Source organism: Trichoderma evansii (assembly GCF_050947405.1).
Source record: "Trichoderma evansii strain SZMC 28006 chromosome Unknown GGI43scaffold_3, whole genome shotgun sequence".
In the NCBI taxonomy this organism is placed as follows: domain Eukaryota; kingdom Fungi; phylum Ascomycota; class Sordariomycetes; order Hypocreales; family Hypocreaceae; genus Trichoderma; species Trichoderma evansii.
This window is the reverse complement of record NW_028145203.1, coordinates 1592147-1617096: the sequence shown is the minus strand read 5'-3', so window position 1 is coordinate 1617096 and position 24950 is coordinate 1592147. Positions and strand designations below refer to the sequence as shown.

Genomic DNA, 24950 nt, shown 5'->3' with positions numbered 1-24950 from the left:
AAACTTTTAGAACAGCCTCTTGTCGACCATCCAACATGTTTTCACCATCTGCGAACGAGGGTGGCCCGGCCACGGCGACTCGCTCTCGTCGGCGATTGCGCCCCAAGAGCCAAGAGCAGCTCGCAACAGCCCCAAAGCCCAAGAGACAGCGCGTGCCTCTGAGCGAGCAGACTTTGAACAACACCGATGCCCAGCCAGAGATGGCTGAGGTGAGGCCCGAAAAGGCTGCAACGCCTGCCCCCGAGCCTAAGAAGGACGTTGCCATGGAGAATTCGCCTTCAGTACAGACTGTTTTGCGCAAAGAATTGATTGTGCGAACGAAAAAGCCGAAGCATGGTGACCGTGCTGCTCAAAAGGGTGACGGAAGCCTCGTTCTGGTACGCTGCAAGCTCCATCTCTAGCTTTCTTCTTCCGTGGCGCATCAAGCATCACTATAAAACTTTTCCATTGTCTAATGCTAATATAAACTTCTTCTCCATCTCTAGACAAGCACCAATGCATACACTGTTAGCAAATTACCAGCCTTACCCGATAGAATCCGGAGTGATTGGTCTGGTAAGATCTTTCCGTCTCTTTTTTTTAAGCAACGCTTTCGCGTACTAACTCGAGCAGGGAGCCAACACGCCGACGTCTTCTCATCAACTGGCTATGCTTTGTCATTGTCGCCTACTCATGCTGTTGTATGGCCTTATAATTCGACCTCACAGTCTCCCGAGACCTTCACCTTCACCCTCCCATCCTCCTCGAAGCCCAACGATGCTCTTCCAGTAGGATGTCTCGTCTCTCCTTCTGCATCATCAACCGAGCCCGGTTTAGTTGTTGTTATGGCTAGCACCGGCAAAGTCGTCTTTTGGGAGTCTATATCTAGCGCTGCTACCTTCGCCTTCATTAAGAAAGACAGATCCGGCGTCGAATACCAGATTTCTGGAATGTCATCGGGGGAGAAAGCCGTTGCTATCACTAATGCTGAGACTGCCGGATTTCTGCTTACCTTCAACAGCGGACGTTTAGCTTACATGAATGTGCGAGACAGCCATGGACGGCCGTCAATTTCTGTTCAGTTTCTACGAAACAACCTTGCGACTACTAGCAGCGGTTTATTCGGCACCATTCGACACGCCTTTTCGCATTTGAGCCTTAAAGGAGATATTGCAGCTGTTCGAGCTGATAGATCTGCTAGAGTAGGCGAGAAGAATGTGATTGCTCTATCAAACAAGGGCAAGCTACAATCCTGGAGAGTTCACCGTGGAGGCCATAGCGAACCCTTTGGCGAGTTTGATGTTAGAGAGTCCATCACCTCAGCGCTTTGGGAAGCTGACCCTTTCTGCCGCGATTTACCGGCCGATTCCTTCGAAGCAATTGATTTTACCTTCGTTCCCAGGGGCCTGGAACACAAATATCTAGACCTTAGCAAGCTTAGCGCCGCTACGTCTTCTGACGACCCGTCAGTTCAGCAACTGCTACTGCTTGTTAGCTTGACCAGTCGGGCTATCTCTCGCTACGCCCTGGTTGAAGTCATTCTCACTCCCAAAGGATCCCAAATTGGCATGATTCGACCAATTACCTCCTACACCACGCCGATTACCCAGACAGACTCCGTCCAGGCAGTAAGGCCGCGGCTCTATCTTCCACGCCCTGCACTCGTGGCGTTTGCAGTCTTTGATCGTGCCGCCGTAATAGCGTCCATCGCCGTATCTCCAGAGTCTCCCGACTATCAACTTCAATCTGACACACACACCTTGTCTCCGTCTTTCGAGGACGTGATCGATTTCCGCGAAGATAATGTCCACGAGGTTATTGGATCTGGATTTGAAGAGATGTCACCTGTGTCGCAATCAAACGAGGAAAGCCGAGCAGCTCGAGCGAAGAGCAAGAATCCAGCTGTCGTGTTAGTAGTACGAGGCGCTGGAGTTGTTCGCATTGCTACCACGGACGTGGACAAGTTCGCCAGCGACCAACCCCCATCAATTTCTGCCAAAAGCAAATTAGAACAAGCAGTTTTTTTCGGTACCAAGAAGAATAACCCTCTGGTATTCAACGTCCGCCAAGAAGTTCAGTTCTCTGAGGAGGAAATTGCGCAAGCCGCGCTGGAAGTCAGCAACGAGATCCTCAGCTCAACTACTGCATATATCTCTACCTTGCCAGCTTCTTTAGAAGAAAACCTTGTGGCACGCTCTAATGCATTAGAAAAACTCATCCTTCACCTGAAAGCCACCGGAACCCATCTAGATCGCAAAACCCGCTGGAGTTTGCTATACAATGCCGAAAAGATGCACGTAGCAACCCTCCTCTGGAAACGACAAGAGGCCTTTGTCACAGCACGCCCATCCGACAGCAAGAAGAGTCTGATCGGATATATCGTTGAATTTATTCACCAAGACCAGAAGAGCAACCCCAGCGCTGAGGCTGGTGAGGTCGACCGAATCCGCCATTGGTTTATCAACGACATATTCCGCCTTGAGCTTTTTGTGGCCTGGGCATACGAAGTCATCAAAATTATGTACAAAGACAAACTGCTGGACGACGCTAAGGTGACATTTATGATTTCTGAGGCTATTCAGATCAACGTATGCACTCTACTTGGCGCCTTGGACTTCCGTAAGAGCAACCTTGCTTTCTATGGATTAGGCGATGAGAAGCTGAGGATGGGTATTCTTCGTGATGGTTATGACGGTCTCCCTGAGCCATGGACCGGCTGCCACTACGTTGCTAACAACGTTGCGCGCCTAGTCGAGCTTTCAGACCAGTGGTATCAGAAGTGGTCGAGGGTAAACGCTGGAGAGGATAAGACGAAGCAATCGACCAAACCAGATCCTGTTATCATTGCTCGGATATACAAAGATCTTCCCGCTGCGATTGATGGTATGCTCACTTCTATTTTGGAGTATGCTCGATGGGCCGAGACGACGCCGGATCAGAAATCAATGGGCCAGACTTTTGCCAAAGAGTACCAAAAAGAAAGACATAGCAGACCTATCAGCCTCGCACGAGCAGGCAAGTGGGAAGAAGGAGCTACCATCGCTGAGAAGCATGGCTGCTTAGACGGCCTGGCTGTTATCTTACTTGACCATATTGAAGAGCTGGATCTGACGCTCGCCGAACCTGGACTCACTACTTTCGATTTGCAAAACCTGAGGGCTTTGAAAGAAAGAAAAGAAACAGAGCTAGAAGAACGCTTCACTCGATATGGCCAGGAATTCGCCTTCCCCGTTTATGAATATATGCTCGAGAAACATGGAGTTGATGCTGTCTTGGCGTTTGAACTGGAGAATTCAGGCTATAAGACGCGATTCCTTCGTAGTAGACCGGAATTGGCTCGGATTTCTTGGATCAACGACATTCAGCAGGAGAAACAGGTCGGCCACGCTGCCGAGACGCTTATCCACCTTGCTCTCGAAAAGGAGCAGCAAGTATGGAGCAAGAAAATCGAACTCAGCCTCGGAAAACTTGCTCTGCTTGCCGAGATGGAACAGAAATCTCCAAAGAATGGCAATCTTAAATTAAATGCAGAGGAAATTCGGATTGAGCAACAGCTCGCCCATGTTGAGAAAGAGCTTATCACGGTTAAAATTCAAGATCAGCTCTACGCTCAAATCTTTCCCAGCACTTACGACGCCGTCGACGAAGCTGCAGCTGTAAACTTTGCCATGGAGGCTCACAGCGCAAATGTACCCAAGCGCCAGAAGACTCTACGTCAGCTCTTTGAGGATGGCATGGAAAGACTGCTTAAGCACGAGGCGCTTGATCCCATGACCCTCATTGATCTATTGACTCTCGTGGATCTCAAACAGGAATCAAGAGACGAGATCGCCCATCCATTCTGGTTAGCTCTTAAGGTGGCTGACAGTAGCTGCCATAGCGAGGAAGCTCGGGAAGCCAAGCGACTCATTTGGAGGAGGTTGTTCATCCGAGACGACTGGTCAAAGATCAACGACACACAATTGAAGGATGATCGAGAAGTTACAGAGAGACTGGCATCTACGGAGCTCTATGCCATGCTTTATGACTGCATTCAATATCGTAAGTTTACTGTTGCCCTCATTTTTACTCATAATTCTCCCAAAATACAGCCAGAAAGCTAACACAATCTCACAGAGGATGAACATGCACGCGGCAGCTTCAAGCCAATGCTACCGCAAGATGCCCTCGGTGCCTTTGCGGAGCACGTCGATCGCCGTTTCCATGACTTTGAAGCTGGAATGAAGACAAAGCTGATCGACGCTATGAATCATGAAGACAAGCTTCTCAACCAATACATTGAAAAGAATCGCCTAACAGAATGGGTTCGCACCGCTCTGGAAGTGGCACAGAACCAATTCAAGGAGGAACAGATGAAGCAGAGCGCCATTCCTTCAATGGCATTGCCAGTATCTCTATTTGGTAAAGAAATAAGTACTGAAGACCCTAATGGCACGGCTTAGTACGGCTATGCGTAAGAGGAAATAGGGGAATGGGGGGGACAGAGGAAGAAGATGAGAATAAAAAGGAAGGAGTTTCATGTGGAAGAAAGGAAGGAGACAAAGGAATTAAAAGACGTAAAGAAGAAACGATTTGACAAGTCTTGTTTTGTCATTGGGCGGCGTTTTTGGGCTTTTTTTATAATATGACGCGTGTTCCATCTCTGTCTTATTGATACTGTACAATAAATAGGGGGGAGCGAAGGAGGGGAGGAAAGAAACAGGAAAGAAGGAAGATGAACAAAGTGCTCAAGGGTACTTAATTTTTACGACACAGAATGCCTTGTCTCTTTGGCTTTTTTTTTTTTTAATAACTCCCCAAGGTTGGAGAATACAACAAGGAGGCGCTTGAGATGCCTTTCTTATTTGTTTGGTTTAGCATACAGTTTCCAACTGCGATTTACTAGATTTAATGCGTGTATATGTGGTATTAGGAAGGGTACTAAGAAAATGGGTGTGATGTGAAAACCCCTATTTGGTCCTTTTTCTCATGGCTATAGTTGCTTTGTAGTGGTGATATTTGTTCTCGGGACAATGAATATATGATCAACTTTTGATAGTTGTAATACGTACTTCATACATCTAATTTTTGTGTTGACATGTACATGCTTGCAGATGGAAAGAAGTCAAGTAACAGCATTCAATACGATCCATTTCACCCAAATGCATAAAATATAGACAACTTCATTCCAAGAGACATCATTATGTCATCATCAAATCATTTCATTGCTAGGTGACGACCGCTACATCTCTGTCTGTCCCCTTTTTCCTTCATAGCCGACTGAGGGCAGCTTATACTGCCCCTTTCTCGCATGTAGATACAGTCCGCTTTGCCCTTTGCAGCTTTGGGCGTTACGCTCCTTTCCTTCCTCCTATAATCTGATGCCTATTTTTCGCTGTCTTCGACAAATTATGTGAAGACCATGAGATGTAACTTGGATGTCTCTGATCGATCCAATAAGGTAGAGCCATCGCTGCAGAAAGATCGCTTTTTGAAAGTCAAGCATCTTGCTGAATCCCAAATATTTACACGCGTTGTAGCAGGTTGATATTTTAACCCTGCATCTTCTTTCTCTTGCCGATCTGGGCTGAGAAACCAGTCTTAATGGCAGTGACACTTCGTCGTGAAGCACAGTTGTTGCAAGTGATGAAGTATAGACGGTTTTCACCCTTGTTCAACTCGGTATCGGGCGATCTGCAAGTTTTGCAAGTAACATACTCGACTGTGGAATTCTGCTGTTAGCTAACTAATCTTTGGGAAGAAAGGGGGAGAATGAAAGGGGTATGGTGGCAGGAGCAAAGAGTCATAACGCTGGCCTTGTTTTTTTGAGGCACTTCATATCCTCGTGCGAGTACACAATCCAGCATAGACTGGACTGCAAACATGCCAGCATTATCCTCTCCACCCCATCATCCGTATTTGATGATAGATGGACGTACTGATGTATTTTCTTACGACGTTCTCGATCTGCTTCTGCTGGAATCGACCCTTGATGACCAATCTCCTACTTCCGTCAACAGAGCCGTTTGTACCCAACTCAGCAAAGAGGTAGGCAGTGACGTGTTCTTCGGTTCGCTTCATACGCTTGCAAATATCGGCAATGTTGGCGAAGACAGTTTTCCTGTTGCCTTCACGCATGCACTGGGGAGGGGGAATCTTGTAGCTCTTGGTGCCACTGAGCGAGTGATCGGGGTTCTTTTGTGATAGGACGGTGAAGAAGCGAGAGAGGAGCAGAGTGTATGGGATTGTTTTTGACTCTTGGTGGCCCCAGACACCAGTGCCGGTCTCCATATCACCCTCCTCCTGTGCCGCCTCCTCAGCCTCTTCGGCATCCTTGACCTCGAGCTGCTTCAGCTTGGCAGTGAACTCGTCTTCCTCGGTACCCTCGACCTTCTTGGCCTTCTTCTTCTTCTTCTTGATGGTCAGGTCAAGACCTCCATCCTCGGCGGGGGCAGCTTCATCTTCGGCATCACCATCAGCACCCTCAACCTTCTTCTTCTTCTTCTTTTTCTTCAGGAGAGACAGGTCAAGGCCGCCATCTTCGGGAGGGGCGACTTCGTCGGCAGCGGCTTGAGAGGGATCAGTATTAAAGGCACCGAGGGCGGCAGACAAGGGCGGCGTACGAGGCGTGTGTGACTGGGCCGTCTCTTTGGGTTCTTCGGCGGCGCTCATGATGGTTATTGAACCGTCGGTCTCGACAACTAGTTGTTCGTCGGTGAAGGCAACAGATTTTCGGGACGCTTTTCGTTCCGTTTGGTCCTGCGTAGTGGGGAAAAAAGAAGAGAGAGGTTAGCCACAGGTTGGGATTGAAACATGCAATAAAAAGAAATCAAGGGGCAAAAAAGGAAAGATGAAAAGGGTTTAGGCTGTGGAAGGGTACAGTACAATCCAAATGCTTCTTCTCTTGTCTTTTGCTGCTATCTAATAGCAGAAGCTGTGTGACTCAGAAGTATGACAAGGGAGAAGAATCGACGGGTGGATGAGATTGGTGGGGTAATTTCTTGTGATTGGGGCTTTTTTTTCGCGGTTGTGGCCGGTGCTGGACCTTGTGGGCTGTGGGAGGTGCTGAGAGGGGCAAAAGGAAGGAAAAACAACGGCATAGCAGAGCCGTGGCAAAGGCCAGGGCTAGCTTGCTTGGGTACAGTAAAAGAAGGTTTCCGCAAAAACGGAGCACCCCTTCCTAGCACCCAGCAGATAGCAGCAATGTATGCATGTTGTCGTAGGGGGGTAGCAAGATGATGGTAGCGAGATAATAGAGTAGCAGCGATTCAAACTTACTGGCACCTCGTTCTCCATGATTGCGGTTTAGCTGATCTCCCAATGCCTTGTCGTGCTCGGTCTCTCCCAAGTAATAGCCCCTCTTTGAACTCAGAATAGTAGTAGTTCCTCTCCAGGCGGCGATGACACACTCCTAGTACGCCGTCTCAGCTTCGCAGCTTCGACTTCAGATAGAGCAAGATGAGCGGATGCTGGCCCTCTAAGCGTCGAATCGGGGATGATTGCTCGTGCTTTTGTGGCCCAACTATGCGCGTATCTGCACAAGGACGGTGTTTTGCTGCAAAGGCTCACTGGTCCTTTTCCTGGGTAAGCTGCAGAGAGATTTGAGCAGCAGGTGAGTGCTGGGTAGTCGGATGGTTTTGAGTCAGCTGCACGTCATGAGCCGTTGTTGGGCCGATATTCAAGGACCCAAGGCAGGCAAAGTGAGGCCGATTTGCCTGACTCAGAGGAGGGGTATCACGTGACTACCACAGCGAAGCTGCCCGACTTGTATGCGTACCATACATATGCACCTACAGACATACAGCCGAGCGATAAGATTGACGATAATGATAACGGCACAGACGCTCTTGATACGTACTTGAGAGGTGGGCCGTTCGGTATTACCTAGTAGTCGATCCCGTCGTCGGAATAAGCTCCACCTGGAAACCGTCTGTTGACGTTGCTTGCGACTGCGAGAGACGAGGATAACCGCATCGTATACTTGCCGAGAGAACCAGCTCGGACGCCAATCGCTTCATCCCCAATCGCCATCACAATTCATGGCCTGAAATCGGCCCCAGCGACGCCATCCTATTCATAAACGCCCGCTGCTGCTCGCCCGGAGCCTATCCATCTTCGCTCCACTACCGCGCATCAAAGGACTCAGCAAGCAATCCCCTTCAATTCCGTCACAATGGCAGACGAGTCCCTCATCGATCTCCACGCCTCCTCCCTCACCGACACCAAGGACGATGTCGATTCCCTCCCCTCCGACGACACCAGCAGCGACATCTTCTCCGAGGCCGATTCCGAAGCCCAGGAAGAATGGGACCGCAGCCTAGAGCAGGTCCAGCTGCTGCTGACCATGATACTCGTGCCGTGGATTGGGAAACTGTTTGGTCGCAAGTTTGCATACTGGAGTGAGTGTTACCTCGGCAATTCTCCAGTCTTTTTTCTCTGTGATCTTGGATCGCTGACATCTTTCTTTAGGTTGGGGCAAATACATGAACTGGGTGCACAACGCAGACGTTCAAGTTACGAGCAAGAGATCCTTTAATGCTGCCGGTGCAGTGGCAGCGACATTATAGCCACCCGTCGGCTGGAAGACCATTCAACGACTTTGGATCAACTGTTTCTCTGGACAAGCTGGAAGCGTATAGCTTGGTTGCATCTTAACCTCTTGGTATTAGAGTTGCTACAACAATAATTGGTCAAGTCTTTCGCGGTGGTCTTACGCATGTATACCGAATAGCTCCGGAGAACATGATATTTGTACAGAGTAATACCAAATGTAGCGCATCATATTTCACATATTATTATAAGAATGAGCAATGACAAACAAGATATATATAAAATAGGTCTCTCTTATTCACCACTCAATTACTACATTAGCTATCGTTTCATACTACTAATCTCGTTCCTGCCAACCTTTTGACAATACCAATCCAATACCAAATATCGATTTCATAAATGTACGTATTAATTCAACGTAACTTCATATCCCGTTAACCAGCCCGCCTGACCGATACCCACAAAATCTTCAACCCCCCAACCCGCTGCTGTTATAAAAGACATTTTCAAGTGAAGAATCCAGCTCACTCGTTTACTAGATGGCATCCACCGGGGACACGATACCAACTATAATAGACAGCAGTCCTATTTTCACGTCGGTAGAGTGAATAAAAGAACGTGCGTATATGAACGCTCCATAATCAAGGGTATAGTGCTCAACAAGACCATTTAAACCTGAGACATGGAAGGCCGGGTAGAGCGAGTAGAGCGGCTAGAACGAGAGAATGTTGAGCCGCCGAAGCCGCCAGTTCGAGCATCCATGAAGTTGAAAATCAAGATGACGGTAAAGCACACCCAGAGGAACCACATGAAAGCAGTGCTGGCCTGGATCTCGCGGCATCTCTTCTCGTCATGAGGGAAATCACCGAAGCCGATCCAGCTGGCAGGCAAGTGCTGGTTAGGAATGTTGCCACAGTTAGGAGCACGTATCTTGGCGGCCAACACGATAGCGCAGATGAAGGTGAGCAAAGTGGCAAAGCCGTCAAAGAAGATGAGGACGAGGGCCACGGCGAGGCTTTCGATGAAGGTTGCAAACATGCCATAGAGTAAGGCAACCCAAGACCAAGCGCAGACGAATATGGTGAAGTTGATGGTAACCATGTGGCCATTTCGGTTGGAGGCAATGACATTGCCGATGAGGCCCGTGATGATCAACGTGAACACCAGCGCAATGCTGCGCAACATGACACTGATAAGCTTCGACATGGCGGCGGTGAGGTTTGAATTGTGTGCTTGTTTGACAAAAGGTTGATCTGCAATCTCAAAAAATTGGCTGGGGATGGAAGGGTTTTATTCCTCCTAATCAGACAGGGGAGGGCGAGTCTATTATTCCCTTGAGCAGTCTTTTTGCTCGGTGGATTCTTTTGCCCGTGACAGCTGAAGTTTACGCAGCTCGGCACGATCGGGCAGATGACACAATTGGCGGAAAGCTAGAAAGCTAGAAAGCTTTGGCGGGTTGGAGCTATGAGCTGCGTTTAAACAAAATGTGGAAATCGTAAATCGAGACAATTATGATGCTGAAGCAAAGATGAGAAGCAGAGCTGTGCAGTGCTGGCAAAGATTCTCTTTGATTCTCAGCACCAGGCAAGAGGCTCAAGCTGGATTGATGTAAGAGTGTCGACCGAGCAACCACGGAAAAGGAAGCTTTTAAGGCGGCCAGATGCAGGGCAAGTTTGACGTAGGGCAATTGAAGCTTCCGCCTTATTAGCTGGAGAGAAAAGAGGGCCCTATTTTTTTTCAGACCCAAAAACCCTCTTGAGAAAAGAATGAAACAATGAAGAGAGCTTCTCCGCATTGATCAGACGGCAAGAGTACACGCTGCTTCAATGGATATGCCATAGCAAAGGCTTGTAACTCATCTCGGAGCCGTCGGGACGTGCTAGGGCTTGCATGACGTTTGCGTCAAAACACTCTTCCACTAGAAGCTTGTTTCGCCCGTGAATAGCTGCTGCTCCAGAGAGCTGTCATGCTATTTGGAGTCTAAATGTTGCGCGCGCTTCTCTGCTACAGTCTGCCTGACGTCATATAGATCTCAGAGTGAACAGCTAGTATGTTATTTATACAAGGGAAAGCCACAATTGTCAATTTTTCCCCTTCGGCGACCGTTATCCGAGACATTCTGTGCGAGACCGTCAGCTGCTCTGGCCGAAACATTGTCTCTGATCATCCATCCATTGTCGGATGTTGCTGCTGCTGGGGAGCGTTGATTGGCTGAAGCTTGTCTGCGATTCCCTGTCTAGGAATAGTGCGCTGCTTCTGTGTTGGCTGGTGGACCGATCCATGTCGTCATCGCCATCATTGGATGGGAGGCTTCTAAGCTCTAACCAGGCCATGTTTGACAGTCTCAAGGTTATGGAGGATAGATGTTCCAGTCACGGGCTCGCTTCCTTATCCGTATTCTTATTCGAACACATTTGTTGAATGACTGCAGTAAAGATCATTACATGCCGACTGCTATAAATTATCATACTCTTACTATAATACCTGGTGGAAAATCAGTGAGATCTTAAACATAGAAGCCGCCCGCCCAGATCATCAAAGATACACGTAAAAACGCCCCGGACAAATGAGTCAATCGGTAACTAGATTTGGCAATTACATTCAGTGAAATTCTCCATTGCCCAATTGAATGCAAGAGCCCACATGTCTCATACGATGCCTGATCTTACCTCTCCTCCGACACCTCCGGCTAATAGTACCCTCACCGGCCTCGATTATTCATCCGGCTCACGCCCCGAGCTCCGGAACAAGAGCGGGGCACTCTCGGATATGAAAATATCACGAAACGAGCGCCGAATAGCTTCTTCTTGGTAGGTAATAGTAAGAAGACATCATCTGCTGGAAAGAGCCTCTCCTACGACGGAAGTGGCCATGTCCCATCTTGTGTGCTGATATCTTTATGTATATCCATAGCTATCTATATATAATCGTTTTGGCTCTGCGCTCTCATTGTTTTGCATATTACTTTCACTCTTTCATGTAAATTATAATCTACAATCTCTTGCTGCCAGTTTCATTCATTTCACCTACCACTTAGATAAAGAGCGCCCTCAGAGCTTTATTATTGCTGGTTAGCACTTGTTCTAGAAGCTGACAGAATTTGCGAGATTTAACGATTTCCAAACGAGAAGGTAGTAGTAAGAAGATCAAACTAACCAGGAAGAATCTCAACCACGACGAAAACGGCATGTATTCTCTCTTACCCCTCCATCTCTCTCTATAATGCATTCTTTATGCCATTTTAGCTCTATCTGACCATTCCCTTGCCTATTATCTTGCTCCTTAGCTACTGCTAGATCTAGATTAGGAATCCTACGGGATCTCTCTCATGGTAGTTTCACTTATTTATCTGATCTATCACTTATTTGGATAGTCTCTTCGGAGGTTTTATTGCTAGTCCGGCGCTTGCTCTAGCGGTAGATAGAATAGATCAGGCTGCTACTTTCTAAGCGAGCAGATAGTAAAAGGACTAAACTACGGAGAATAATCTCCACCATAGCAACTATAGCCATATTCGCTCTCATATCTCCCTGGTCTATCCGTAAATATTTATATAAAAAATAGTACATATATATATGTACTACCTCAGCTTCAGCTATCCACCCCCTTTCTTACATATTGCTCTCTCGCCATCATTAGGTCCTAATTGTGATCTTACTAGATCCCTCACTTCTTATTTGACCTATCACATATTTGGATAGCCTATTCGAATAGCCTTCTCGGAGCTTTTCGAGTGACCCAAGCATTCGTATAGCAAAAAAAAAGTCTACGAGGCAGTATTTATACTATATAGCTCCTCTCCAATCCTCATCCAGCAAAACCGCCATCAAGAACCACAACCCCCAGTTTTTTCCATCAGTCGGCTAGGGGGTTAAAAGGCGAAGAATGCTTCAATAAACTCTGCTGCTAAAGAAAAGGCTCGGGCATAATCTAGAATTTTTAGACTCCCACCGTCATGCCTACGACACAAAAACGGTCGGCAAAAACTAGTTCTCCACCAACGATTAAGCGCGAAAGCCGCATCTACGCAAAAAGCAAGATGTAATACCCGATGGCCCTGCGTGTGTGTGTGTGGCTAGCGATTGCTGAAACTTCGGCTCTTTTTTCTACTTCTACTGACGAATTATGGAATCAATCATCCTCTCTGGGTTTGGTACGCCCGCTTTCCACGTGGTGGCTTCCAGCAGCGACCCCCCTATTCCCCACGATCAATTTCAGCTCCTGGATTCATCAATTATCATTTATGATGGGGGCGTAGATGATGAATCTTGCCAGCGCTGCACACCATCTCTGGCTTGTGGAAAAAACCTTGTTCAAACACAGTTTTATGTGATGTGTGTATATTCGATAGAGTTCTAAAAAGGTATATTTTCCCGAAGTATGCTAATAAAAAACATGACAACTCATCTCTTCAGCCCGCCTCAGGTAGATTGCCGACGATCTGGCTACCCTCCACAAACATCCTATAGCACGAGGTCTACCGCACTTCCGGGACAGCCTAGAAACCGACACATTGGATCGAAGATCTCGAGAAGTTCACAACACTATTCGAAGAGCTAACGACTGCTCGAGATTTCAGAATGCCGGTATCTTCTTCCTCATCTCTCCTGTCATGAGACTTGAAGTTTTGACTTCATCTTAAAGAGAGTCATTTCTCGTATGAGTCATTAACTGTAAAACAACTTGACTCTCTTCTTCTGAGCTTAATAACACTTTCACAGTAGAAACTCTCTCCAATTGATGTGTTGAAGCATGTGTTGTTAGTTCAAAGCCTACGAAAACAAACTCGAATAAAGAAACACTGGATTCTCTGATGTCACGAAAGGCTGATGACAGAGACGCTTACTCAATTGGTCGAATAATATCTGAGTTTTGAAGAGCGTGAAGTTACTAACATGAAGAATATTCAATTGCCGTGCCAGAAGGTGGTCGAACGTTCCTTTACAACCTTTCCGAGGCCTCCGTCTCTACATCTAACTTCTCGATTTAGTGAAACGCAATTGAAGCTTTCAGTTATTTTTTTCTCTGCCACGTTAGATTACTAAAACCCCAAAAGCGAGTACCGCCGCGCCGCCTCTCAGCCGGGCTGGCCTCCAGTGTAAACTCTCTTTACAGAGTGGCGACATATGTATACTATACTATATTCACCAAGATAACGCGTATGCCATACGCTCCAGTGATTTAATATGGGCATCGCATTTTTATCATTTGTAATGAATCATCTTGGCATCTGTAGAACAGCCTGGAACCGGACATGTTACCGTAAGTCCACGCTCGAGGCGAAGTCCGATACGGACAACTTACCCTATCGATCCCGACCGGATACTACCTAGTATGCCCTGTCGATCGGTGAGAATCGAAAGCCTTGCCGAGATCCTTGGAGATATCGAATAAATAACCGAAATAGTGAGACACGTAATTTGTCAAAGAGTCTATCCGGTCTCGGAGTGAGAACTTTCGTCTTGTTCTATGTGAAGCGCATTGGTTACCCTATGGGGAAATAAACTATTGATGAAAATACTTCCCTTCCTAGCTGTGGAGATTACTAGCTGGCTGCATTGGCTAACCTCAAAAGTTCTATTTCACAGAGTCATGATAGTAGCGACCTAGTTGCTCGGAGTAAGCAGTAATAGAGGCTCGTGTCGTATTATGATAGTTGCAAATAGTCCTAATCCAGTTAGATTATTATAGCCATAACAAAAAGCTATGTAAGGTATTAATCAGCTGAGCAAAACAGCTAAGGAGGCCATGTCCATTGGTATCAATGTTGGGTGTGTGTACGCAGCAGCCCATAGATGGCATTTTCTGATGCTATTGAGCTATGATACGGGCATCATCACATGCCTGCGGCCTCGGCATCAAAAACAGATAAAACCTCATTATGAGCAATTGAAGCGAAAAAGTGGAATAAAATCATGTAAATGTATCAGTAAATCAAGTCTATAAGTCCCTCGCTTAAATCTATAAAATAAGAAATTCGTAACAGCATCAAGTTATGTATAAACCGATCCAATATTTTCAATACCCCATCCAAACCTCCGTCTTTTTTCCACGCATACATCGTGTTATACGATGGTGCCGGCGGTAAAAGAGGGTCGGTCATCATCCGAAGCCTCGCCAGCGTCAGCAAAAGAAGCATGTGAAATCCACCCCTGCATCGGAAAGGGCCAATGCCGCGCCCATCTTGATCCATCGTTCTAGGCCTCGTATATCAGAAAGCCTAAGATGCTGGATAGGCGCACCGGGTAATATCCACAAGATCTCGCTGTGCTGACGCGGTGCCCACATATAGTGGACGAAGTCCACTGCAGCACGCCGTCGGCAGCCCTAGAGGCCCTAACCTTTAGGGGCGGAGGCAGCGCCAGGGGCACCAAGGCCTTTTTGCTGAGCTAGCTGTTTAGCGGATCCCCGCTACTTTGTGCGATGACCAAAGAAGAGAAAAAAAAAGTATAGTGATAATTTCCAGTAAAAAAAGGGGGGGGGAAGAAGAAGAAATGCATGAGAAGGAAGAAGAATCATATATCAAATATGCCAAGTGGCATGTGATATGAAGTAATGCTCGTTGGCAGCAGCGACATGCCAGCCATAAGCGCGTATTAGATAAAAAAACAATTCTTTTCCAGTGCCGTCGTGAAGATGTTCCGGCAGATCGTGAATATGAAGAAGAGAGAGTGCCATAAGAGAAAAAAAAGGTCATGTCTTCTGTCATATGTCGAATGGTATCAAGTCCCATCGTCTGTGAGATGTTGTGTAGAATTCGTGTGGGTTTGTGTTTACGGCTAGCTTCTATAGCAGCATATGCCAAGCCTTGCCAAGGGATTTTGCGTGTGTATTTCCCTTTAGGATTTTTTCTTTTCTTTTCTTTTCTTCTCTTTGCGAAGAGGGAGAGTGGTGTTTCTAGACAGAGTCCAGCATGTTCAAAACATCGGTGACCTTGGTGATTGATGCCCATTGTAGGCAAGGCAAGGTGAAGAGATGGGAGAAGAAGCTGATTGAGGGGAGAGGTGGAATGGTGTTACACTTCGGCATGATGTAGGAACTAAATTGGCTTCTGTTGGAAACCACCACTGGTCTTCAGCACTTAAGCCCTGGCATGGTCCCAGTATCGCTTGCGCGCTGTGACCGCCGTCTTGTCGCCAGTGAAGCGGTGTTGGAAGAAGTTGAAGACGGCAAACTCGTCGCGCGTCATGACATATGAGTCGGGCTGGGCCTGGACCTTGCCCCAAATCTGCGACAGAGCCACCTCCAGGATCTTGCTGACGGTGGGATCTGAGGCGCCGTCGGGGCTTTCTCGAGCAATCTCGAGGGCTTGGGCAACTGCAGCATCCTGCTGGGCCTGATGCTGTTGGGCAGCAGCGGCCTTGGAGGCACGGCTGGCACTCATACTGGAGTAGCCCAGTGAGACGTCTGGCTGGCGGTGAGGCATGGGGCGGATGGGAGAGTGGTTGAGGTGCTGCTGGTACTGGATCTCGGATGGATAGACAGACAGCATTGTACTTGGAGGCTGCGTGGTGGTAGGGGCTCTGGTCATATATGCGTGGGAGTACGAGCAGCCTGGAGGAGCTTGTACGGGGAGGGTGTCGGACGGAGTGCGTCAGTGACCAGGGTGCGCTGGATATATATGCTGCTAGTGGGTAGTGGGTAGCGTGTATATGGAAAGAGGAAGGCAAATATATTGGCTCAGGCGTTAGAAGCGGCAGAATAATATATTATATGCATACAATATATGTGGTGGAGCCAGTGGGCGGGAGTATCGATCCACGATCAGACTCTGCCAGGGAGGGGGATCCCTGCTTGTTTTGTACACCACACCCAGCGCAACTTGACGGCTTGGCGTACGGTCCGTGTGTGGGGGCGAAGAAGCGGGTGTGGACTGGATGAGAGTTTCTCTCGAGCGTCTAGGTCGTCCGAGAGGGGGGTTCCCAACGAGATGCAGCCGCTGCTCTTGGCCTGTCTAGGCAATCTGACACTGTCCCGTTGCCAGGGGGCTCCTTGCCGGCGAAGTGCGTCGCGGTATCAGGGAATCGGCCAGGCGCAGGTCGGCCGTGTCAGTGTCAGGTTGGGGTCGAAGGAGACCACACGGCTAGGCTAGTCGACGTTCGATGTCGACCGGGCTGTATCAGAAAGAGTTTGAATTATTCAGTCAAAAGTCAAAGGAGAGGACACGTGCTGTGGACTGGCGAGGTGAAGTCAGAGGCAGAAATCCACGGCAGCGTTGGATAGTTATAGTTATACGCGCGGCCAGCGACCCGGCATCTTGGAGACCGGATCTCTCGCCATTGAAACAACGTTTTGGGAAAATTTCCCATCAAACAACAAAAGCTTCGACTAGCGCCCATGAAAAGGCGAAAAAACGGAGCTGAGACATTCTGCTAGGGAGTTCTTTCCCAATCGAGTATTTCGTGCGCCTACCGTTTGCCGCCCAGGCTAAAACGCCTCCGAAGCAGGAGGCACGCATAGATAATTTGTTCGCGCGCGTGGCAGAACAAAGAACAAACTTCGGAGAACAAACTCTTCATTGGTAAGCCGGCCATGGCTGGGTCCCAGCGCACCGGGCCCGGACACCGACGCAAAAGTTAAAGCGATACGAAGTATGGGGTACAAAGAAGCAGCCAGAAATAGCCTGCACTGACTCTGCGACCTGGATGACAAGTCCGGCACTACGGTTAGTCAGGCCGGAGAACCAAGGTACGTACATTCACAGAGTACGAGTAGTGCTCTCTTCACGTACGAGCAGGAAAAAGTCTAAACTCTGGATGGCAAACAGGCCCTCGACAGACTAGTCCACACGATTCCACGAATTCCGTCCGACCTTCTGCGAGTCTGCGAGAGACCGGCAGAAGACCGCGTTGCGCGCATCCTTGCTGCCAACCACAGCTATGCTCGATGCATGCTCACTCCGTCATCCGCGCAGCGGAATTATGCACACACAGTGACCGTCTACATGCTTTGAGAGGCCGAAAGTCTGAAAAGCCGCTCGCTGCGTCTGCGCACTCAGGCGACTGCAGCCCATCTCCACCACGCCAGAAGCTCGTTGTCTTAGCGCCTGGCACCATGACAAGGTGGCGGTAGCCCAAGGCCCTGTACTCCGTACAGCGTTTGTGGTGTCTTTTCCCGGTGCTCCAAGTGGACTTCGGCGATAATCCAAAAGCACCAGGCCGGAATGGCGATACGATACGAAGAGCCGGCCAGACTGGAGACCACCAAGCGCCAAAAGAAATGAAATTGGGGTAGAGGCAGCCTTGTTGCTAGTCAATGTTCGAGTGCTTCTACGCCTTGGACCTACACCGCCTTTATTCTGTCTGATACTAGTCAGTCTTTGGGTGGCACACAGGCGATTCAATCCGTACAACTTTGTATTGCAACTATATGCGCGTGTTACTTTGTGAGCGCGTTGCACCGCGTACGAGTAAGATGGTTGAACCTTTTGCACGGCCAACAAGGTCCCACGCAAATCTCGATTCGCCAGAGGCAAGCCAAGACAAAAGTTTTTTTATCCCACATGAAATTTTAGAGGGGGGGTCCAAAGCTAGAGCTAGATCACCACACGCTGGGCTCAGTCTTGTGCCTGCTCTTGACTTTGACCACCAGGCCAAACCCCCACACACACAAACTGACTTTGGCACCATCTGGGTCCTGCTCCAGCCCAGCCTCAACGTGGTACTCGGTGCATTGAAGCGGTGAAGACCCAGCGTCGCCCAGCGGGCTAATGGGGCACGTCATGGCGAGGGTAGTGCGGATTACCAGGTGCGTGTTTTCGCTCGCCGTTTCTTTTTTTGGTTGCCGTTACCAACAATATACTTCGACAAGTGCCTCTGTTCGAGTAATGCACATGCAGCCTGTCCTAACAGCACCGCAGGAGCGAGAAATACAGCCAGAGATGGTGAAACGCGCTACCATCTTGGGAGAAACCTTGGCCCATCTCGAGGAATGCCAGCTCGAGTCTGTCTGCGTTGCTGTCTCTGTCATGGCGGATACACATACAGTGCTCTCTGACTGTTCCACAGAGGCTCGCGTGCGCAGGTACATACCTTGTACTCTCCACATGACATGACAGGCGCCTCGATAGCCCATAATCTCAGCCAGCTGAAGTGTAAAACGTGGTTTTGCAAGCCATTATCAGATTCTTAAATGGCCATCACACTCGTCACAGACCACATCTGAGGGTCTGGATTGTTTTTTTCAGCTCATCATAATGCTTGTTTCTTTTGGGAAGTTTTTTTTTTTTTTTTTTCAACTTTTTTTTTTTCAACTTTTTTTTACGAGGAACAAAAAATTATGACCCAGCTACTCGGTTTCTACCAGCAGGTTGGGCCGAGCATGAGCCATGAAAGGAGGCTGAACTCCACCAACAATCTCCAGCATCCACAGCACCTCGTCTACATCCAGACCAGCGCCGAGTAACAATGAAACGGGTAAATGCAATTATGAATCAGCGGAAGTTTAGGCCTCGACGATAGGTTTCGGCACTTGCCAATCTCCCAGAACCAACGGGGCAACCGCATGCACACTAACGCCTCTATTTGATACTGTATGATGCAAAGCTTTGGGTTTCGTGGCCTCATTCATCGTTATTTTACCGGCAGTCGCTCTTGTTGATTGACAATTCCCCACAGCTAATGTAATAGTTTGGGGTATTTTGCTATTACTTCCACCAGTGAGTGGACGAGAGTCCAGATCCCATGTGTCATCTAGTTCTGGCTCTAGCGCCCCTAACACCCCATGAGGGTAGTAAGTGCCCATCAATGAAATCGTGGATTTCAACAATTTCTTCTTGGCAGACGGTGACGGTCGGAGACAATCGGTGTCCAGCGGCCTATCCTCGCACCCATTGATATGCCTCGTCAGAGCACTCTTGCTTGTCCAATTGATCAAGTGTTGCTATCAATAACCTAAATGAAGATGCAGCATCTCGAATATCCAAGAAATCGAAATTAGTTGAAGACCAGAAAAAATTAAGAACAACAGCAACCATCGAAGCACAAGTCGTATCCCAGATGCTACTACTCCTACGCCCTGGCTGATCATAATGTCGTGACTACTCCCCCACGATCGCCGTGGAGCCATCAACAATGACTTATGAGTAATAGATTTCTGGTTGGGCAATAACATGCTTGTTCTTTGAGTTTTCCATGCACTAGAGGGGCCCACCTTTGGAGATACTAGTGGGCTAGATTCGATGTTGCGCCTCGTTAGATTAAGCAGCCGTCGCGCTGACAGTGATGCGAATTGCCTAATACGGCCAATTCAGGGCGGAAATGGATAGCGGCTTTGGAGAGCGGCTTTGGAGAGCAGTATGAACTTGATCATGTCGGCAATTGTCAACAAGACCGATCTCATACGATACTCGCAGAGCTGCCTGTCGGATGTCGTTCCGCAGCGCGGCAGTTAAAGTCGGTCGTTGCTGTTGTCGTTGGCCTGTGACGTTTCTATTGATTATGCTTTACGCTTCGTTGAAACGGCGTATAACGACACAAAGTAGCGGCAAAGGACAACGGTTTGACAGCGGCTCGCATGGGCCAAGACAATGACATTCTCATTCTCACCATGGTTCGGTTTTCCGCCAAGCTCATGTCCGGTTCTCGTTCTTCGTTATCCTCCCCCTAACCGAAGGCCGGATGTCGTCCGGATGCCCGTTTGGCGCTAACAGCTGCATGACGCCGCAGCCCAGAGAAAGGGGGAGAGGCAGAGAGGAAAAAAGGGAAGCTGCAAAGCTCTTTTGGGAAAGTAACCCCGAATTTGATTGGCTCGGCACATGGGTTCTGCCTGGGTAGAGTCTGGGGTACGCAAATAACATACTATAGCTCTTTCAAATTTCTCGGCTCCACTGCTGCGAGAGACTATTGAGAGAGACGGCATTTTCAGTGGGCACTATGATGTGTGCGCGCAACGACTCGTGGTACAGGAGAGCCATCGTTGGAGTCTGTCTTGACATCTAGGCAGCGGTGTTTGCTTTCGCCGCAGGGTACCCCAACACCCCACGACGAGGCCGCAACACCGCAAAGCCCCAATACATACCTACGCATGCAAGTAAGTGTACAGCACACTAGTACGTGTATCCCGTTCCTTACGAAGTATTACTCGCAGTTTCTTGACCAAGTTGGGAAGTAAATGCTGGTGGATAAAAGTAGCGGCGCTAGAGCATTGGCAATGCGTGTCAGAACCGAAACATGGCTGGCTTTCAAAAAGAGATGCCCACGCAGCTGGGCTCATATCAACACGCCCCGTTGAGACGCCCCCGAGACCCGGAAACCGAGTTTCTGGGTATCCAAGCCAGCCTACTGTTTTACGCCGGTGCTGCCAGCTCTGAGACAAATCTGCCGGAAGAAGACTAACAAGGCAGATTTGTCAAATTGTGCAGTATTCTTAATATTTTTTTCTTAAAGAGGTACAAGTCCAGTGTGTGGCTGCACGCAAGCGAATAGAGCAAAAAGAAGAAAACGACTTGTTTCCTTCACAGGCCAGGATGGCGTAGAATGCATGCTACTTACTGCTACCCAATGCTAGCACGAGCGGGTAGTCCCCCAAGGACGATTCAAGCACCAAATAGTGCCGAGACACGCAGTTCGCATCTATCACACACTAAGGCAAGCGCAGATCCTTTAGCATCCAGTGCCTACGCCGTATTGAGGCGACGGTCAATTGCTGGATATGCCTGCAGCATACGATGCAATAGCTCGGCTGTTCTGCCCTATCGCAGCCCAAAGCTGGGGCATGGGTGAAGATTATGCACAAGCAAAACAACTGTGACAAGGCAATATGGTTGGTCTAGCTGCAAATGCCGCAACAAGGCAAGCAAAAAGACAAGAAAGCAGAGCAAATGAAAAAGTTCCCTGCTTGGCAGACACATGCGGCCATGGGGTGCCGCTTTGGGTGGTAAGTTTTGCGAAAAGCAAACATGCTATACCGACCTACCAAACCATCCAATGCACACACCACCAACCCCAATTGCCCGCGAAGGATAGGCAAATGCAAACCGCAACTCTAAATGAACGAGGCGTGACCCTTTTGGACCGGTCCCTTGTTTTCCTCCCCCTTCTCTGTTTGACGCTTTTGCTCGGGCGCCACTCCGCATGTCTCGCTTCACGTCGCTACGGATTGGCTTCCGCTTCTCTAATTCCCAGGAGAATAACGGCAACCCCTTGGAAGGTTTCGGGCTTCCTGGTTGGTGATGGTTGTCGTTGGCTCTGCCGCTGCAACCGCAGCTACTGCCACTGCTCCGTGCCTAGCATCCGCGCAAAGGCGCTGGCGATCGAGATGCCCACGAATGAATGGCTGCCGTCGGCCCAGATCCCTGGCTGGAGCCGGAGGTTGTGCTGCAACATGCAAATAGTACGTTTCCTGGAGGAAGCTCCCTTCCCGTCCCAATCCTCCCGCGGCGACAGCTATTCCGGATGCAGATTTCCGTACATATCGAGGTCTCGGCAAATCCTCCACTGCGACCTTGAAATCGCCCGCATATGCGCTGCCATGCCATGCAATGCGTTGTCGTCCGCATATCGTCCACGCGAGCATGCGGGCCCGTGTTGGAGGAAACCAATGGGCATGGAGAGATGCCGGTGCTAAAGCGGGCTTCTCCCCATTATCCCGCCGTCTAGCGGGATGGGAATTAAATGGGTTAACCATCTGAAAGCATCCGACACCCTTGCTCGTTTTTTGTGTGTGTGTGCGTATGTGTGTCTGTTTCTCCTCCTCCTCCACCCCAATATTCATGAGCACTTGCATCTCGCAGACTTTTTGCAGCATCAATGCGAAAACAACGCAATCAATGCAACCTAGCGCCCTCTCCAAAAAGGCTCGAGCGACGCTGCTAGACCTAGACGCAGCAGTAGCTTTGCTGCCTGCCGCCTTAGCCTGCACACGCTGCAAAATAGAGTTCAATTGGGAAATTGCGCATGAACATCTAAGCGCCGTGCCAATTGCAATAACGCAACTGCTGGTTCGGGCAATTGATTCGCTGGCAGGTACGCCAAGGCCAATAACATGATAATGAAGAAACAAAAACAAATCAATGAATCAAGCCCAATAAGCAAAAAAACAGCAAAAAAGCAAAACAAAACAAACGCGTTGCCCCGATCCCACTCCCAATCCCACTCCCAATCCTACTGCATCCCATCCCATGCCCATTGCAGAAGACAGAGCCCCAATAAGGGCCTAGCACAGCAACCGCCCGCTCAGACATCTTTCGGCTCCACTCCGCCGAACAGATTCCCTGAAAACTCTATTTAATGGGCTTTCCAGGGGGAGGGAGCCCACTCTTTCCTTTGGCGCGCCATCAACGTGGCTCCAGTTACGCAATGAGCGTGGGACCATTGCTGAGGTTTTAACTTCTGTTTTTTTGTTGTTTGCTTGTCTCTAGTATTACATACACGCTGCTCTGTGCGTGTCTAGCTCGTCTGTCCCGGCAAAGACGACGAAAAAGGGCGAGCTAAGCGAACGCGCGCTTTGCTCTTCCTTTGTTAGCTGCATGTATGTATGCATGTTGGTTGGTCCCTTCGTTGTCGCTTTGGCCCCCAGTTCACCCCCCTCTCAAGGATAACCGCCGGAAAGCTTCATCCGGGACAACCTTGCTTTCTTTTTTTTTTTTTTTTCCTTTTTTTTTTTCCTTTCTTTTGTGTGCCCGGGCTTATTGCAGGATTCTTGATCATCTCCCCCGAGAGGTTAGAAGCTATATTCTCTAACAATGATGAGGAAAATAAAAGCCTCATTCCGTTGGTACGTTCAATGGGAAACATGAGAAGACAGCAGGGCGCCCAGCCTCTGCTGTGATCTGTGAGAGCGGTCATAACAACGTGGCTTGTGGGTTCAACCACATACGCAAGACGGCATGTCACTCTGCTTTTCTCTTTGTTTATGGGGAAAAGAGCAAGTATCAGTCATGATTGACTCCATAGACACATCTTTCGGCGAGTCCCCGTACGGCCAGCTCCATGTAGTGTGAATAATTCGGTCAGGAGTTTTGGGGAAGGCAAAAGCACTTTTTTCTGGGTCTGCGAATAGAGTTATGACGCCACCCCTACTGGGTCTCTTGTGTCAAAGCTCGACGTTACAGTATTTCGCTCTGTTTTCTCCATTTTGGTCATAATACCCAGAAACACACAGACCATCATAATCCACTGTGTGCTTCCCGCCTTTGCCGGGCTGGATCTACGAATACTTGACACTGCTTCGTGTATCTCGGCGAAAAGGAGTGTACACTTGCACGACTCATGTCTTGAGATTTGACTTTGTTCTAGAAGACTTCTCCCTCAGCTTTGCTTTCCCGCTATTGCTTTTTATTACGGGCCGTTTATTCCTTAGAGGAAAACGCCTTGGCGCCCCCTTTTTTAACTAACACCTCACTTCATTTTTTCCTGATTACTATACTGTACGTGACAGCGCATTTAGTTGCTCTAGTTGCACGGAGATAAGGAAAAGAGGGATGCCAGGGCTTGCTGTGATTGTCAAGCAGGATTCTGAAACTGGAAAACGGCCGTCTTCCTAGCAAGTTGGGGAATGAAAGGAGGCGTCCCTCTTTCTACACTATTATAGAGGAAACAACTAAGAAACAAAAGCAGAAATAGAGAAGAGAAAAAGGCGTCTTTTTGTTTCACTTTCTGCCAGACTATCTTCTATTCCCTCCACACCCTCTCATGTTAATTGAATTAGATTAGCATTCAGGAGAATGACATCTGATTGATGTATACACGTACATCGGTCTCATAGGACCGACTGCAGTTCGCATTTCGCATTTCGCATTTCGCATGTCGTACGGGGAATTCCGAAACTGACATGACATGGGCATGCTTTTGCCTACTCGGACCGAGATTTTGTTCTCATTTTTTTTTTAAACACAATGTTCTCTGTTCTCATCTTATTCCCTGCAAGGCGGGTCGGCATTTGTCAGAAAAGGAGATTCACGGTTTACCCCTTTTGGAACTCTCATGACAAAGACAACTGAATCCCTTTGAGGAAACCGTTGTAGAGTGAGTCACCACATTGAATGCGGAAAAGAGAGGCAACGGCGACAGCGACAAGAGTCTCCTCCATAGCCACGTTTTCGGATTTGCCACATCTGATTAACCTAACCTGCTGGTATCACTATCCCCATTGACGTTTCTATTAAAGCATCTTTACGTGTAACTCTCTGGTTCGTCCTAACATTCCACAGCGCGTGACCCAGGTCTCTGGGACAGAGAGGGTGGTTTCACTCCCTCCCACTTCTCACTCTCTCCCTCCCACTCTCTCCCCTTGTGAGGGTTGCGTGATACGTCATGTAAAGCCACATCAAAGGCACCCCCCCCCTAAGATGAACTTTCTCAGTGACAGACAGCCATTTTAACTGGTCTTGGTTAGTATCCCGAAGCCTCAAGAGAGAAAAATTAAGGCGCTAAAAGGGTCGACTGTGGCCGTCTCTCTTTGCTGGTCGGGGGTTTTCGAGAGTTTAATCTTGGATAATTCAT

The 24950-nt window shown here is 48.6% G+C and overlaps 6 protein-coding genes across 6 annotated transcripts; 2 read left to right on the top strand and 4 right to left on the bottom strand.

Annotated features, from left to right (window-relative positions):
* Window positions 1-35: 35 nt before the first annotated feature.
* On the top strand, window positions 36-4421 carry GGI43DRAFT_380586 (Nup133 N terminal like-domain-containing protein; the record flags this gene model as incomplete). The annotated part of the gene is made up of 4 exons (XM_083203004.1): window positions 36-377; window positions 486-555; window positions 613-4020; window positions 4096-4421. The coding sequence occupies 4 exons, from the start codon at window positions 36-38 to the stop codon at window positions 4419-4421; spliced, it is 4146 nt and encodes a 1381-aa protein (XP_083064234.1).
* A 741-nt stretch (window positions 4422-5162) lies between these two features.
* GGI43DRAFT_396572 (translation initiation factor eIF2 subunit beta) lies at window positions 5163-7482 on the bottom strand. Its single transcript, XM_083204985.1, has 3 exons — window positions 7237-7482; window positions 5898-6717; window positions 5163-5680 (listed from the first exon to the last, which is right to left on the bottom strand). Exons 1-3 carry the CDS (start codon window positions 7252-7254, stop codon window positions 5511-5513), a joined length of 1008 nt encoding a protein of 335 aa, XP_083064233.1. The 5' UTR covers window positions 7255-7482; the 3' UTR covers window positions 5163-5510.
* A 213-nt stretch (window positions 7483-7695) lies between these two features.
* Window positions 7696-8828, top strand: GGI43DRAFT_396567 (uncharacterized protein). Its single transcript, XM_083204984.1, has 2 exons — window positions 7696-8357; window positions 8428-8828. Exons 1-2 carry the CDS (start codon window positions 8132-8134, stop codon window positions 8523-8525), a joined length of 324 nt encoding a protein of 107 aa, XP_083064232.1. The 5' UTR covers window positions 7696-8131; the 3' UTR covers window positions 8526-8828.
* A 7-nt stretch (window positions 8829-8835) lies between these two features.
* On the bottom strand, window positions 8836-9842 carry GGI43DRAFT_251400 (marvel domain-containing protein). Its single transcript, XM_083200826.1, has one exon. It carries the CDS (start codon window positions 9712-9714, stop codon window positions 9178-9180), a length of 537 nt encoding a protein of 178 aa, XP_083064231.1. The 5' UTR covers window positions 9715-9842; the 3' UTR covers window positions 8836-9177.
* Window positions 9843-15589: 5747 nt separating this feature from the next.
* On the bottom strand, window positions 15590-16000 carry GGI43DRAFT_380582 (uncharacterized protein; the record flags this gene model as incomplete). The annotated part of the gene is made up of 1 exon (XM_083203003.1): window positions 15590-16000. One exon carries the CDS (start codon window positions 15998-16000, stop codon window positions 15590-15592), a length of 411 nt encoding a protein of 136 aa, XP_083064230.1.
* A 5432-nt stretch (window positions 16001-21432) lies between these two features.
* Window positions 21433-22288, bottom strand: GGI43DRAFT_396557 (uncharacterized protein). Its single transcript, XM_083204983.1, has one exon. The coding sequence runs from the start codon at window positions 22252-22254 to the stop codon at window positions 21622-21624; it is 633 nt and encodes a 210-aa protein (XP_083064229.1). The 5' UTR covers window positions 22255-22288; the 3' UTR covers window positions 21433-21621.
* Window positions 22289-24950: the final 2662 nt, after the last annotated feature.

Excerpts from the sequence above, each read along its gene's own strand:
- GGI43DRAFT_396567 (XM_083204984.1), top strand. The coding sequence starts at position 8,132 with ATGGCAGACGAGTCCCTCATCGATCTCCACGCCTCCTCCCTCACCGAC. Across the intron at positions 8,358-8,427 it reads TCGCAAGTTTGCATACTGGA|GTTGGGGCAAATACATGAAC; the intron begins GTGAGTGTTACC and ends ATCTTTCTTTAG.
- GGI43DRAFT_396557 (XM_083204983.1), bottom strand. The coding sequence starts at position 22,254 with ATGCTGCAAAAAGTCTGCGAGATGCAAGTGCTCATGAATATTGGGGTG.
- GGI43DRAFT_251400 (XM_083200826.1), bottom strand. The coding sequence starts at position 9,714 with ATGTCGAAGCTTATCAGTGTCATGTTGCGCAGCATTGCGCTGGTGTTC.
- GGI43DRAFT_396572 (XM_083204985.1), bottom strand. Across the intron at positions 5,681-5,897 it reads CGTCGTAAGAAAATACATCA|TCGAGTATGTTACTTGCAAA; the intron begins GTACGTCCATCT and ends AGAATTCCACAG.